Raw genomic sequence first — 14,740 nt, 5'->3', positions numbered from 1 at the left:
GAGGGCAGACGCTGGCCGCTGGGGGGTGGGGTTGATGACTGGACTGTAAAAGCAATAAAAGTAATAAAAAATATGAAAGAAACCCAAAATAAAACAAAACAAATCATTTCCCTCTAGTATTAATTTACTCCTTACCCCGAACAAATTGTTTCTCTTCCCTGAGAATGAGGCTTAAATGTCACCTGAACACAGGCCCTTTCAAAACTCTCATTTAATGGACCACAGTGGTCCCATGACTCTTTATTCTGTTGCTTTCTCCAATTTGTTCTGAGTTATTTTTTATTAATCTTTTTATTAGTTTATATTTTTTTGGTTAGGAACATTTTTAATTTTTTTTATTAATCATTCATTCGTTTACAACTCAAATTGTATCATACTTCCTGGGTACCCTTCCAGAAATTCCCCATCCCACATCTATCCTCTAAGGCCAAGAAGGGGAGATAGATCTTATAGAGATCACCTCCAGTGGAAAGGCACAAAGTTGAGGGAAGTTTTTAACCCAGAAATGTTCTTGTCCAAAGGAAGAACAGGGACAAAAAATGGAGCAGAGACTGAAGGAAGGGCCACCCAGGAAATTCCTGATGTGGGGATCCATCCTGTTTTGAGCTTTTTAATTATTATTTTCCTAGGTTGTATGGAGGGAAAAGAATATACCTACCCATCTCTAATGTTTCTTCACCATCTAACAGTTACTTTTTAGGTGTTGTTTTATTTTTTTTTAATTTTATATTTGGTAATTTACTCTTTTATTAGAAACTGGGAATTTTTGTTAATTTATTATTTTTATTATGTGTACATGTATGAATGTATACATGTATGTACATGCAGGTGGCCCAGGTGGACAGACGCATAAGCACTATGAATATGAAATTACAAATGACTCCCATCCTTCAGCATACACTCTCCATTCCTGACCCATCTTGCCTATCACTAAACTTTACATTCTAAAAGCAATGCTCAAGATATAGCAGTGAAAACAGTGATACTTTTTTTGCATCATTATTTTTAAAAATAATGATATATTTATATATTCTAAGTTTATTTGATTTTTATAGACATGTAATCAATTTTATATTATTTAAAAACCCGAATCCCATTATTTTCATTATTTAACCATTTGTATTGATGCCTACAGTGTCTAGACTGCCAAGAAGAGATGGAGACTTCTATGAATGTTGTGATGTTGAATTTTAAGTAGAATCTTTTACTATTTGCAACAAATGGATACATATAGTGAAAATATTTGTGTGGGACCAGGAGAGGGAGGGGCTGGCGAGGAGAGAGAACAAATTTGTAGAGAGCTACAGGATTTGTTGTGTGGTCTTTTGGATCAAAAATCTTATACGTTATCTTATTGAGCATATTTAAAATATTATTTAACCCATTAGGAAATTAGCATAAAATAGACAATACACTATACCAGTTTGTAATACTTTTTATTTATGTTTCTTTCAGTTTAGAGGACATAACTTTAATGAGGTAGTCACTGTTTCTGTGCAATCCTAAGTTTTCCGATATAGTTTATTTTTAACCCAGAGCAAACAATCTACAGAACCAGATGATCACTCTGGAATCAGTAAAAGAATACTTTATCTTTCCATATCAGATGTTATCAATAACAACAACAGATTGGACCTCCTATTTATAACAAAGTCAATTTCTACGTTGTATGTATATAGTTATATATTACAAGAGGACTTGTGGCAATCATCACAGACTTCTGTATACTCATCCATAGTTCATCTGTGAAAATGATCTTTACCTATCTTGAAGGATACTTCATATTGTCTGCAAATTATCTAATCACCTTAATTCAGCTAACTTTTATAATAACTAATTTCTTCTGTTTTTAACAATTCATGAATGATCTCTTACTGCAGGACAACTAATGTTAGACCATTGCTTTTCATACAGATATTTTCTGCTTTAACATGTTTACTTATCTTTACACACAACTTCCAATTTTTTACCATCACTTATAAATTAACAAAATCAACTAGTGCCATGACTACCTTATACTTGAGTTTGTCCAGGATTGTCTTGCTACATTAGGGATAATAAAATAAATTCACTGTTTCACCTAGCCAAACAAGCCGACTTAATGAATTATTTTCTGTGCAATTGATTATTTTTATAAACATGAGCACCTCAAGAGACGCATCAACTCATTCAGGAGAGCAATCTTTGAATAAATAGACCCCTGATGGCCAGTACCACTATAATTGATATACTTGCTTAACTTAAACATGAAGCAAGCTTGGTTTTATATTCACTATTAAGTAGATGCAAGGTTATATATATTCAGAGATTAAAATGTAAGTTTTAAAATAAAAATTGCTGATACCACGAAGATGATGTGATTTAAAAAAAAAAAACAAGAGAAAATAGTGGCATGTGAGCGACAGTCTAATTCAAATCATTTTTCTGCTTAATCACATGAAGTGACGTAGGAAGGACCATTACTTTCATATTGATTCAAAGGACGATGGAGTGATGGTAGTAGAAAGAAAGATGCAATCTGATTTATTTTGTCTTTACAGAACAGAGCTCTACAGTCAGTTTCAAGGCAGGAAGCCATCTCTACAGTGAGGTTTCCCTTAGGTTGATCTGAAGTGGGAGGTGGTTCACTTCTTGTCAGCACCATTGTTTGACCCTGGCTTAGGATTTAAGATGGGGTAGGAGGTCAGAGGGTGAATCCAATGTATTCAGCCATGAAGGATTTTATATATAATCATTTGGTAAAAATAGAAACACAGCAATGACATTTCATTTTGTGAATGTCCTTAATCAGGAAGGAAGGTTATAGAAAAATGAAAAGTTGCTCTATATAAAATAGCAGGTTTCAAAGATAAAAGATTGATATAATCATGAGCAATGTGAAAAGTATTTGCTAAAAATTAAGTATTAATCACATATCTGACATATTTATATCTATTATAATAAAATGCAAATTTTACTTGTATCATTTTGTGCTGTTCATATAATTCTGTAACACTCTACATTGCAGATAATATTCAATTTAGTTAATGTTCAATTTGCTGTCTCTATGAAATTATAAGTTCAGAAACTTACTCTGAAATACTCCGAAGAGTAGTATATAGAAGGCTGATAATTTATTATTGATTTGTATGATTATTTTAATATTAGAATATCCTCTTAAGTTTGCCAGGCAAAGTCTCTAATCATCACAGTATTGCTAATAACGCTTATTACTGATAAAAATGTGATCATATTTTGAAATTTTGCATTGGAGAACAAACTAAATTTTATCCAACTTTATTTTTGAGTACTAGTAAGTATATACTTGTATTTTTATTATATTACTACAAACTCAAATTTAAAGTTTTATTTGGTAATCTCTAATAACCTGGGATTTAAATGATAGGATACCTGGGAAATACTCCCAACCATTAAGTCAAGCTAAGTGAAACAAACAATAAGTTCCAGATATTTCCTATTTACTTTAGGTTAAAAATTATTAAAATTCATTAAGACAAAGAAGAAAATAAAAAATAAATCTAAGAGGTTAAAAAACTCCACGACTAGGCTCTTGCATTTGAGATATATATATTATAATGTGACATGCTTCAGTAGAATAGCGCTTTAGTTCAGGGGATGTTTTATTTGTTCGAATCAAGCCAGGGCCTAGAATTCGTGCTGACTTACATAATTATTTAGAGGCATTAACTATTCAGAAAAATCCAGACTGGAATCACTTCAAACTTTGTAGTAAACTTGAATCTCAAACCACATACATTTTTTAATTCCGATAGATGATAGTTTCAGTATTAAAAACATCTATTGTCATTCTTAAAATTGTTTTCCTTCCAAATAAAAGGGCAAGTAAATAATTTTATATTATTTTAAAGAGTCTTTGTATTTTCAGGGTAGTAAACTAAACTACTTCCTGGTAATTATTACCAAAAGTCCAAATGAGGTAATCAGTCTGAAGATATATTGCTGTCGAAGATTATGGAATTATAGCCGTCACTTATATGATGTGTCAAACTCACAGGGATAATATGTGCTTCCCAAGGAAATAAATATTTGTGATTGCATTTTGTGAGATAAAAGTAATAAGTAAAATATACTAATAGTGTCGTTTATAAAGAGGAATGTCTGAATGCTGTTTCTGAAAGATTATTTCCTTTCCTGATAAAATAATAAGGCCATATGCAAGTATAACAAAAGTAAGCCTTCGTCGTTTGGCTTGCCTTCTCTCAACCTCCTACCTATCCTGCACAAAGCACACTATGATCTGACCTCTATTTGTACTTTCAGAAAATGTTCTCTAGACCATTGCACACATATCCTACATATTAAATGGAGAATATAATTGATCAAAACTGTATTATATTTGAAGTCTGCGTAGAGAGTCCTTGCTAACAGGTGACATACTGATGATCCTACTGTATCTGTGAGAGCATCCAGTCAGGTACCTGCTGGAAAACTTTTATGGCTGTTTGATACCTAGTGTAAAATCAATTTAGAACATGCAGGTGATTTTTTTTTTATACCTTTAAACATTGACAGCAGGGATCCAAAGGGATACATCTCATGGAAGGATGAGTGAGTGGAAAAACAGAAAATACTCAAATACTTTCCATGCTTCTCATGTTTTCTCACACAGTAGTTACCCTCCCGTTACCACTACCCACTGATAAAGTCCTCTGAAAATTGCTCGGCAACTAGACTCGATGAGCCGGATAGTCATAAATTGGAATTTCAGATTTAACACGTTGTCTGCCCAGTTCTTGCAAGATAATTCGAGGAAGTGAATGGTAGAGTTCAGAAACTAAGATAGGATAAGGTCGACCCGTCTTTACGGGAGGAAAACAGACTGATGATTGGTTACAGGTGTATAGGCTAAAGAGGGAGCCATGACCTTTCTTTTAAGCTGCTGTGGAGGAGAATCCACACGTTGCCTTTTAGCGAAAGATCTCCAAGAAGCAGTTAGGTCTGTGCCATGAAGCTAGACCCCCGGTGGAGACTGAGACTGTGCAAGTGGGAGCAACCAGGCAGCTGCCAGGAAGGACCCCAAGTGCTGAGGATGTTATGAGCTTCAGAAAGAATTCGAGACAGAAGCGATCAAAGCCCCCCGAGGGACGCTGGTCCCGGGTGGTCTAATCAAGGCTCTCTAGAACTCAGGGGCCAAGTCCAGAGGAGCTAACCCAGGGAAGAAGTTCCCTGCAGTAGTGGACAAGTGTACTCAAGGCACCTTCCTCCTCCTCCGACCCTTCCGTTTGTCCCTTACCTTGGTTGGAGACGTGACTGCAGTCGCCGGTCCAAGCTGTCAGCAGGGGCAAGAAGAAACCAAATTGCAAAAGAAATTCCCGGACTTCGCAGCCCCCCATGGCTCTCGCTGGTTCTCTTCTCCTCCTTAAAAAGAAGTGGCCGCAGCAGCGAAGCCAGGTGTTCCTAGTGGGGTGGGGGTCCTGAACCAAGCCCTCTTCTTCTTCCTCCTCCTCTTCCTCCTCCACCCGGTCCGCAGGGGAAGTCCCGGGGCGCCCCCCGCGCGAGGCCCCGTGAGCAGGGCACGAGGGTCCAGGCTGCCCAGGTGCAGGAGCGGCTGCTTGAGGGGACGATGCTGCCTGCGCCGCCGGAGAGCTCCTGGCGGCTGGAGGCGAGGGGAATTGCATCCACCACCGTGTCCCGCTCGAGCTAGGACTATTCACTTGGGCCCAGGAGAGCGCGCGCGCAAGAGCGAGCTCAGGCTGTAGTTTGGGGGAGGGGATGGTGGACGGGGGAGGGTGCCTCTAGGAGGTTCCTGGGGGTGGGTAGGGACATCCGGGCGGGTAGTGAAGGTGCAGTTCTGGGGACCCAAGTGCCTCTTTGGACCCAAGTGGGCACTTGCAGAGCCCAGATCAGAGGAGGCACAGCAGATTGCAAGGGTAGCCTGGGCATCCAGAACTTTCCTGTGTCTGGTGTCTCAGAAACCCGAGAACGAGGCTCAGCGGGATCTCAAGTGGTCCAAAGGAGGGGCGGACTGAACACTCAGCCTCTTGACTGTGTGGCCTGGGCTGAGTGTCGCTTCGTGACCACCGACTCGGCGGCATCTGCGCCGCCCCCCGGCCGTAGCAGCGGTTTATTGGATATCACTGAAGCTACCTTAGTCCCCCAAAACACTTGCGCCCTCCCCTCCCCCATGTAACGATGTGCTGTCAGTTCTGGACACCACCTTTCCCTTCAAGACATTTCTGCTACCAGAAAGGGTGAGGGTCGCAGGTCAGCGCTCCTGGCCCCGGGCACAGCTTGGCGAAGGTAGTGGTCAGCCCTGACGTGTCTGAGTGCCATCCTCCCAAACTTGGCCACCGAGATTTGCGGCCACCTCTCCTGTCCTGAATCCTTGGAAAGCATAGGGAGAGAAGAGGTTATTGAGAGGAGTCACTGCGGGCTGGAAGTCTACTGGTGCCCGGAGCCTCCGTTCCCCCAGATCTTTGCATCCGCAGAAGGTGGCGACTTCGCCCTGGAGGTCATTAGCATCATCACAGCAGCTTTGGTGCCCGGCTTCCAAGGGCCTGGATAGCCCGCTGTTCCGCCGCGGCGTCGGGCTAGAAGCTGGGAGCAGCCCAAGGTCTGAGCGATGCGTGGCTAAGTCGAAGGCAGCGCGCGGCGGACGGTGCGCTCTCCTTGCTCGAGATGCCCCTTCTCAACACCCTCTGTTTCCCAGGTCGGGGCGCTCCTCAGCCGGTTCACTGGCTACTTACTTGGTGGAACCCCGCCCTGGACCGAGGCACAGGACTAGCTGATAGGAAGGGATGTTGCCACCTGCAGTCTCCAAGCTGTAGCCCTGCTGCTGGCCGAAAAGGGTGCGTGGAGGGCAGGGCCCTAGAGCGCTGCTGAGCTCGGTGGAGCCCCGCGATCTCCCGTCTGGCAGCAGCTGTGGCTCGGGTGCAGTCAATTCGGCGCTAGAGGGGGTTAGTAGACAACAAAAATTCCTCCACTGCTAGCAGGTGGAAGAGCAAAGAGGAGGCTAAACCTGCAGAAAAAGCAGAAGGATGTTTTCAGGTTAAACTTAGAATGTTTGTTAGTCGCTCATCAGTGGCGTTGGATTTTCTGTAATAGATTCGTTAACGTCGTTGTCGTTTTCTTTATTGAAGAGGAACAAATTATCAAGCTTGAGTAAGGTTTTCTTATTTTTTTTAATGTCTTCAAAGGCACTAGGAAGGGGATATTGGATTTTTTTTTTTTTTTCGTGATGACACTGGAGAAAAGTGAAGCTAATTTGTACAGATTGGAAGGATATTTTTCTGATGGGTTCAGGTCGGGAATAGTTATGTCAGGAACTTAAGGTTGGGTCAAAATTTTAGCAGGGATGTTAGAAAATGAAAGAAGGTTTCCTTGGATTCCCATGCTGCCCAGTGGCGTTTGTGGCTCGCATCCTAGTTAAAGGATTTCAGTCCATGACTTACAGTCAATCAGAAGGGAATGAGAGAGGAGCAAGGGAAGCCCAGAATCCAAAAGAGTAATGCAACATGCAAGTGGGACCCAGAGTGTAATGACACTTTCTGATTGGTGGCCACTTTCATGCTAATTATGAGTTCAAACCCATCTTGTTTTCAAAGATGCGCATGCCAATTTAAATGTATGCAAATCACACCTACAAAGATGGAGTTCCTATATCCCTGTTTACAGTCGGGTAATCTGATTTCACTACTCATTTTTCCAGTGTTACTGATATTAACTAACGACATAGGTACTTGTAAATTCAATTTGCTTTACTAACTCAGGTGTAAAATAAAAATCTTCACGAGTACACCACTCGGCATTCTGTCTAACTAATGTTTTCAGAGTGCTTAATGACTATGATGGTGGATGGATTCTAAATAATAATTCTTTTGTACATTCGAGTAGTGGAAAAATTAACATAATATCAGTATGGTATTTGTAAACGAACATCTAAGGAGTAACCGGGAAGTAGGATATCACGTGAGATGTAAACGAATGGAATGATTAATAAAAAAAAGAACAGTAAACGAACATCTAAATCCAAGTTTTCATGCTTAATTTCCATCTTGAATTTGAACGAGTTAATTATAAACAGTGAAAACATAAGAAGCTTTACTTCAAATCATATTAGATGGGAGTGATTCAAATGAAAAGGAAAAAAAGGAACGGACAAAGATATCAAAGCTGTGGGTCATTTCCCAAGACTTCCGCTCGATTTCCCAGCATAATGCAATGAATGTAGAAAGCAGAAGCCTCAAAGTAACTCTAACCATTGATTAAATTGAGGCTTCTCTTCTCCTATACCAATGGTTTATCTCTGCATTATTTCCTTAAATAAGCCATGATAGAGCTTCACAGAATACGTATTACCAATTGATCATAACTGTCGTATTAATGTTGACTTTTTAAGAAAAAAATAACAAGATTAAGCACTCGTCTTATGTTTAGAAATACTTTGGTCCTGTCTCTTACATTTGATCAATGAAATCTTAAGGACATTCCTCTAATAGAAGAGTAAATTTGTCATAATTTGGATTGTGGTTATTAATTCCAACTTTATAGTAATAAAACAATCTGGTCATTTATGTCCACACAAAGTATACAAACCTGTGTACATTCAAAAAGGTTTTGTTGGTGGTGGTGGTGGTGTTCATATGCCTACTTTTCTTCTCTCAGGGAAGAGTTAAGGAGTAAACAAGTTTGTATGAGGAAAAATAACTGGCTGAATAAACCTGCCTTGGAATACTCAGCCATAAACTGTTCCGAATGTCTCTATAAAACCCCTCCCCTTAGAGTTCAATGAGCCCTGTGGAAGAAGAGGCCAAGTATGAGAGACACAGGGAAAGTTCTCACTTTGCATTATAAAGAAGGACAGCCAGATATGAACTATTACAGACATATTTCAAACTGTTTAAACCATTTTCTTAAAGAGACTTCTTCCGTTGCCAGAGATCTTGAATAGCCTCCTGGTCAGTCATCCGAAAACAATACTCCACATAATTAATGAACTTGGCTTCCACTTTGGGAAGAGAACCACCTCAATTGCCAAGAATGAGTTGTCTAAAATGCCTGTTTAGTTTTCAAGGATGGAACTCCACCCTTTACTAGTTTTCAAGTATCTATAGGACATGGTAATACTGGAAGTCAGATGTGGAAATGGTAGCGAGTCAAAAATAAACATGTGAAATAAACTCATTATTTTAATAAGGTAAAAAGAAAAGAAAAGAAGGGAAGAGAAAAGAAAGGAAAAGAAGCGATCCAAAGGGAAGGAGAACGCCAAGATAAGGAGCTTTCAGTCAATGTAAACAAAGCTCATATGGATCATGGATTCCAGTTCAGTGCTTTGATGAGTTTCCCGAGTGTTAAAACAAGCTCTGCTTCTTCTGTCTTGTCCTGGGCTCTTTTCCTTCTGTTGCTATATCCAACTTCGATAAGATTTTGTTTGTTTGTTTGTTTGTTTGTTTTTTGTTCTTTTTGTTTTATGTTAAAAAGCCTGTTTGTTTTCTCACAAGAGACAGAAGGGTGTAGGTCCAAATGGGAGCAGAGGTGGTGAGGAGTAGAGGAAAGGAATATCACAATCATGATATATTTATTTATGTGAGAAAAAAATCCTGTTTTCAATAAAATAAAAAGAAGTAATTAGAAAAACGCAGCCATGAGTATCATATATGAACTAGATGAGATTGCAGGAAACAGAGATCCACTTCTGCCTTGATTTTTTTGGCAGTGTTTTATATTTGCTGACATGTGACAGTTTCAAAATTATAGGCCGCTCAAAGAACCAGATGCAATATTCATGTTGATTTATCTGCACTTGTCGATTTGAATCATACCCATATTCATAAAAGCATTCATGCCCCATTTTTCAGAGCTACATTGTTCAGAATTCTTTTGTATTCCTTCAGAACATTGTTCTTCAAGATATATGGGGTTGGGTTTCAGGTAAGAAATGATTAAATTTTTATTAAGTGAAAGATCTACGACACAAAATTCCAGCCCAAGGATTCACTTGCAGTAGAAATAACAGTATTCACAACGCCTAGTGCTATTTACTTTGTAAAATGATGAGGAGAGTGGAGATTTAACCCGCAATTAATTCCTTCGAGGAAAAACAAGAAGGATTAGGTTGTTTAATCCTCAGCATGTTTCAAGGCTGGAGAAAGGCTCAAGTATGTTATTCTGGGAGAAAAATAAATTAGTCGATTTACACCAGTAATTTGTATTCTCTAAGGTCAAGAAAGAAGAAACATAAATAAAGAGTTCTGAGCCTTAAAAATGTCATGGAATATCTGGTCTTAAAGGATTAAGTTTGCACTGTTGATATACACAATTGAATGATGCTTTTTACTGGTACCAAAGCCAATGACCTGCTGTGGATGATACTATTTTCATGACATCAAATTTGATATATTAATTAAGGAAATATTGACTTGTATATGGTCTAGCATGGTAAAAATGTAAGAAAAAATCAACAGCTAATGTAAAGAAGATCTACAAATTCAAATATTCAAATTCAAATTCAAATAGTTGAGGTTCTTTGCCTAGAAATTACATATATATATATATTTTCAGTGAACAAAGAACTTCCCTAATTTTTTTTACTGTATAAAAACAACACACAAAAGATTAAGCTCAAATAATTTCCTTGCTTTTTATATATTTTAAGAAAAATATTAAATAAATTAGTATTAAATCAATGTAGTATAATTTTTGATAACAAATATGCACTAATGTATACCAACTTAATCGTTGTGATTTCTTGCTTTACCAACCTGAAAATTTTTATGTTTAACTACAGAAGTATATCATGCCTTACTGCAAATACTGTAACTTCTTTATGTTTTCAATACTACAGAATTGAACTCTGAAGTAGAATGGATCTCATTATGAGCTTTTGTTCTTAGGGTGAATAAAGACAATTCTTACAATGGCTTCAGGTAAAAAGGTGTAAAAATATAGACATAATGTATATATAATAATTTAAAATGTCTTGTTAACAAAATAGTTGGTATTAGTTTTGAATAATCTTTGAAAAATAAAACTACATTCAAATGTTTTTTCTCTAATAGACATAAAGGTAAAAGTATTGGATTATTCTAAAAATTGTCATAAATATGTTAAATTTTACCAAAACATACATTTACCCCTGTAATTCCATCCCTTACTAGTCAGAGGAGGTATAACTGTATATTTAAGGCATAGTCCATGAGTTATGGTCTAGCCTGTGCTATAGAGTAAAGCTCTGTGAAATAATCAAATAAACATTTCATTACTTAGAAACTTTTTTGTAGAGATGTTTTTGAAAATTTCCAGTGTCCCTGGGACAATCACCTAAGCGCAGAGTTAGGCATCAATAAAATGAATGTGTTTATCATATTAGTGATATAGTAAGTCTACAATACTTTTAGTTATTTTATAATTATATTTGGAAACCTATAGATAGTTATATTCTGTTAAAACAAGCATATTATGGTTAGAGTAATATGGAATTCCTCACATAAAGTGCATATTAGGTACATTAAAATGTCATTGGGATGTTATAGCTTATATGGAATATAACATTGTGACTAAAACTTCCTTTTCAATTTTTCAAACTTAATGTACAAGAAAACATGTCAAGGCTCAGAACCACAATCACAAACCCTGCTGACAAAAATTCTGAAATACTTCGATACGGGAAATTTGGAACAAACACCTGCTTATGAGTGACATCTAAAAAATCACTTTTCTTTGTCTAACATATCGTGTACTTTGATTAATAGTAAAAAAATAATTTGCATAGTTAATATCAAAATACCTAAAATGTATACTTCATAACTCCTAATGAAATGATAATATTGATAATAAACTTATGCTTAAATATCTGCTCTTGTAAAATCTAGCTTTGTTATTTTCCTGGGGGGCACAGAGAGTTTCAATGTGAGAAAAGCACAAGACAGAGTGGAAATATATTTTACTACATTCCTATTAGACTGCTTGAATATAAACTAAGAACATTATCCTGATATATGTTTTACAAGGAGAATAAATCACATGAATTTAACTGTAGAAATATCATTTCAAGTTATTTTACTTTTTTCAATCAGTGCTTGCCTGTTTGACATTTAGAAAATGCTAGTTAATGATATTTACTTTTATTCAACAAAAACAAAGTTGTTTTGACACAGCTGGTCAATCTGGAGCATGAAAGATGAACTAAATGACTTGTTACCTATAAAATGGAATAAATTTACATCTTATCACTTAAAATCCTCTACATGATTTATGCAAATTATTTTGTGGATAGCATTGTAAATGCTACTTAGTTGAACCTAGTTGAATAATTCCGCAATTGTGTGGCCTTTAATACAATATTTGATGTAGGCAAGTGGGTCTACATAAGAGGATGAACCTCACTATATAAGGAGTGTGTTATCTCATAAAATAAGTAGTTACAGTGAGGAACACGTTATGAGTCATTTACTGTAAGGTCAAAATTTTTGATCTGTGTTGGATTAATCCAGATTCCTGTGTTAGACATAGAAACTCAATCACAGTATTTTTGGTATACTTTCTATGACCTTTGGGACCAATGCAAGAGAGAATATTGTTTGAAAAGCAAATGCTGAAGTAGAAAAGTATTCTAGAGTTCGTGCTTTCATTGAAGGACACAAATGCATTGTATAACTCTAATATATGAATAAATATATTTCTCCTTTACTAATGGAAAAACAAAATTTCTGAATGAAGCATGTGTGTTGCTCCCTCTAATTACAGAACACTGTCACTAACAAGACAAGAAGGTAATAAGACACCAGGTGCTTTCACTGATGTGTGCCTATTCCTCTATGTGCATTTCTTGTGATCTTTCTTTGACTCTTTTTCTTATTTGGATGTTTTGTTATATTCAGATTTGTTTGGTTTTTATTTATCTTATCATACTGCATTTTATTATTATTCCTTAGATGCCTGTTTATTTTCTGAGAAGAAAGAGAAAGGGTGTAGATCCTGATGGGAGGGCAGAGGGGAAGAATTGAGAGGAGTGCGAGGCAGAAAAACTGTAATCAGCATATATTTGAAAATTATCTATTTTCAATAAAAGAAACAACTGGTGAGAATTGCCTTCTTAATATTTTATTGGATTAGTGAGATGAAATAGAAGTTGATCATTCAAATACAGCTTTAATATTTAGAAAATTAACTCAATTATATACACATTATTTAACTAATATGTCTTTTGAGTGCCATAGTTTTGAAATAATTCAGAAGTCACCATACACCATGCTCACACAATATTGCAACTGTACTGGCGAGAGTCCATTAAAACCATGGTGTCAGTAGACTCAGAAACGGTGTAAAGGTCCCAAAATGAATAACACCTGAGAGAGTTCAACGAGGTGTATCTGTCTTATTTTACGTTCCACTTTGTTCTGGGTTTGTTTTGTCTTTCATTCCCATGATTTTTATTTAAACAGATGGAAGAAACAATCACCCTTTTTCGTGGCCATTTTTTAAAATAAAAAGTTGCATATGAAAGTCAGCAGATCTGTTTCCCTCCTGTCACTTACAGCCCCTTAAAGCTCGCCATTAGATGGCATGCTAAAGCCTGAATTGGTCCATAGATTTAAAGTTAGAAAATGGTTACCAATACTTTACAAGTCGCCCAGTTTCCCAGGTACTAGATATAAACTAGTCACCATGGCCTAGGCATTCTGACTTCCACCTTTGCTTGTCATTACTATGCTGTCTCCTGAGTCCCACGATATTCACCAAAATAGGAAAATTCTGCACATACCCAATTTATGTGTAGTGGCCCATTTACTGATTTATAAAAACTTAGTCAATCTGGTCTCATTAAACTCCCATTACAGAATGCTTTCACTGAATCACCTCCCTAGTTAAATTCCCAAATGGCCCTGTCCTTATTTGAACCGGCCCATCACTGGCACAATGGTGACTCTCACGGCATTATTTCTATTTTTCGTGAAGGGTTTCTTTTAAGTAGAAGCTGTCTTCTGAAGTCTGAACTCATCCTTACTCATCTGTTCTGTTCTCTGCTCCATCTGCAGTCTCCTTTCAAGTCCCAGCATAAATGATAAATAAAGCAGGGCTTGCTCACACAGAACTCACATGGACTAAGTACTTGCTGTGCATGTCATACTGCTGGAAACATATCATACATGCCAACCTTTCTACAGCCCTGTATGTAGCCTCATTTGACCCCTCTCAGAAATAATATTTCTCAAACTTAGGAGTTGTAGTGTAATGGCATGCAAAGCACGGGCTTACTTTTTTATTAATGAAATTAATTCTTTGATAGTTTCATACATTTACATAATTCATCCTGTTGCTCTCACATTGTCAGACCCTCTTTCTGACCCCTACACCTGGCAATCCTTCCTCACCGTTCCTGTTATAGCCTTTCCTCATAGTCATGCCTTATTTTCTGTTTTGTGGCCCACTGAGTTTAACAAGGGCCATCTGTATGATCATCTAGAAGGGTTTGGAGCTCTTTCTTCTGGGCACGGAATAGCCATCACAGTCATGAACTTGTAACAGGTATGGTCGCCTATGCTGGGCAGGCACAAAACTAATCTTGGTCACTGGTGTGGAGGGGGTCAAAGGACTCTGTCTTTCCCAGCTAACCTACTGGCTAATGAGGGTTTCCAAGGCAGGGCAAATCATTTTCTTTAGTTGATGACTACATTTTGAAGAGTGCCTCATCTTTTTTTTTAAATGAATCTAGGAGATAATCAAGAGAAAGATGCTTCCACACTTGTTTGGTACTGAAGTTATACTGAATAAATATGGT

At 37.5% G+C, this 14,740-nt stretch overlaps 1 protein-coding gene across 1 annotated transcript in view; it reads right to left on the bottom strand.

Annotated features, from left to right (window-relative positions):
- The window catches only part of Epha6 (Eph receptor A6), a 962,116-nt gene extending 956,108 nt beyond the window's left edge, over positions 1-6,008 (bottom strand). Inside the window, 1 exon segment of the mRNA NM_001419529.1 lies at positions 5,255-6,008. Coding sequence (NP_001406458.1) covers positions 5,255-5,639 — 385 coding nt within the window. The 5' untranslated portion in view covers positions 5,640-6,008.
- Between the last annotated feature and the right edge of the window lie 8,732 nt (positions 6,009-14,740).

The sequence above is a fragment of the Rattus norvegicus genome, chromosome 11 (genome assembly GCF_021556685.1).
Source record: "Rattus norvegicus strain SHRSP/BbbUtx chromosome 11, alternate assembly SHRSP_T2T, whole genome shotgun sequence".
Lineage (NCBI taxonomy): Eukaryota > Metazoa > Chordata > Mammalia > Rodentia > Muridae > Rattus > Rattus norvegicus.
The sequence above is the reverse complement of the archived record's forward strand: the minus strand, read 5'-3'. Positions and strand labels throughout refer to the sequence as shown.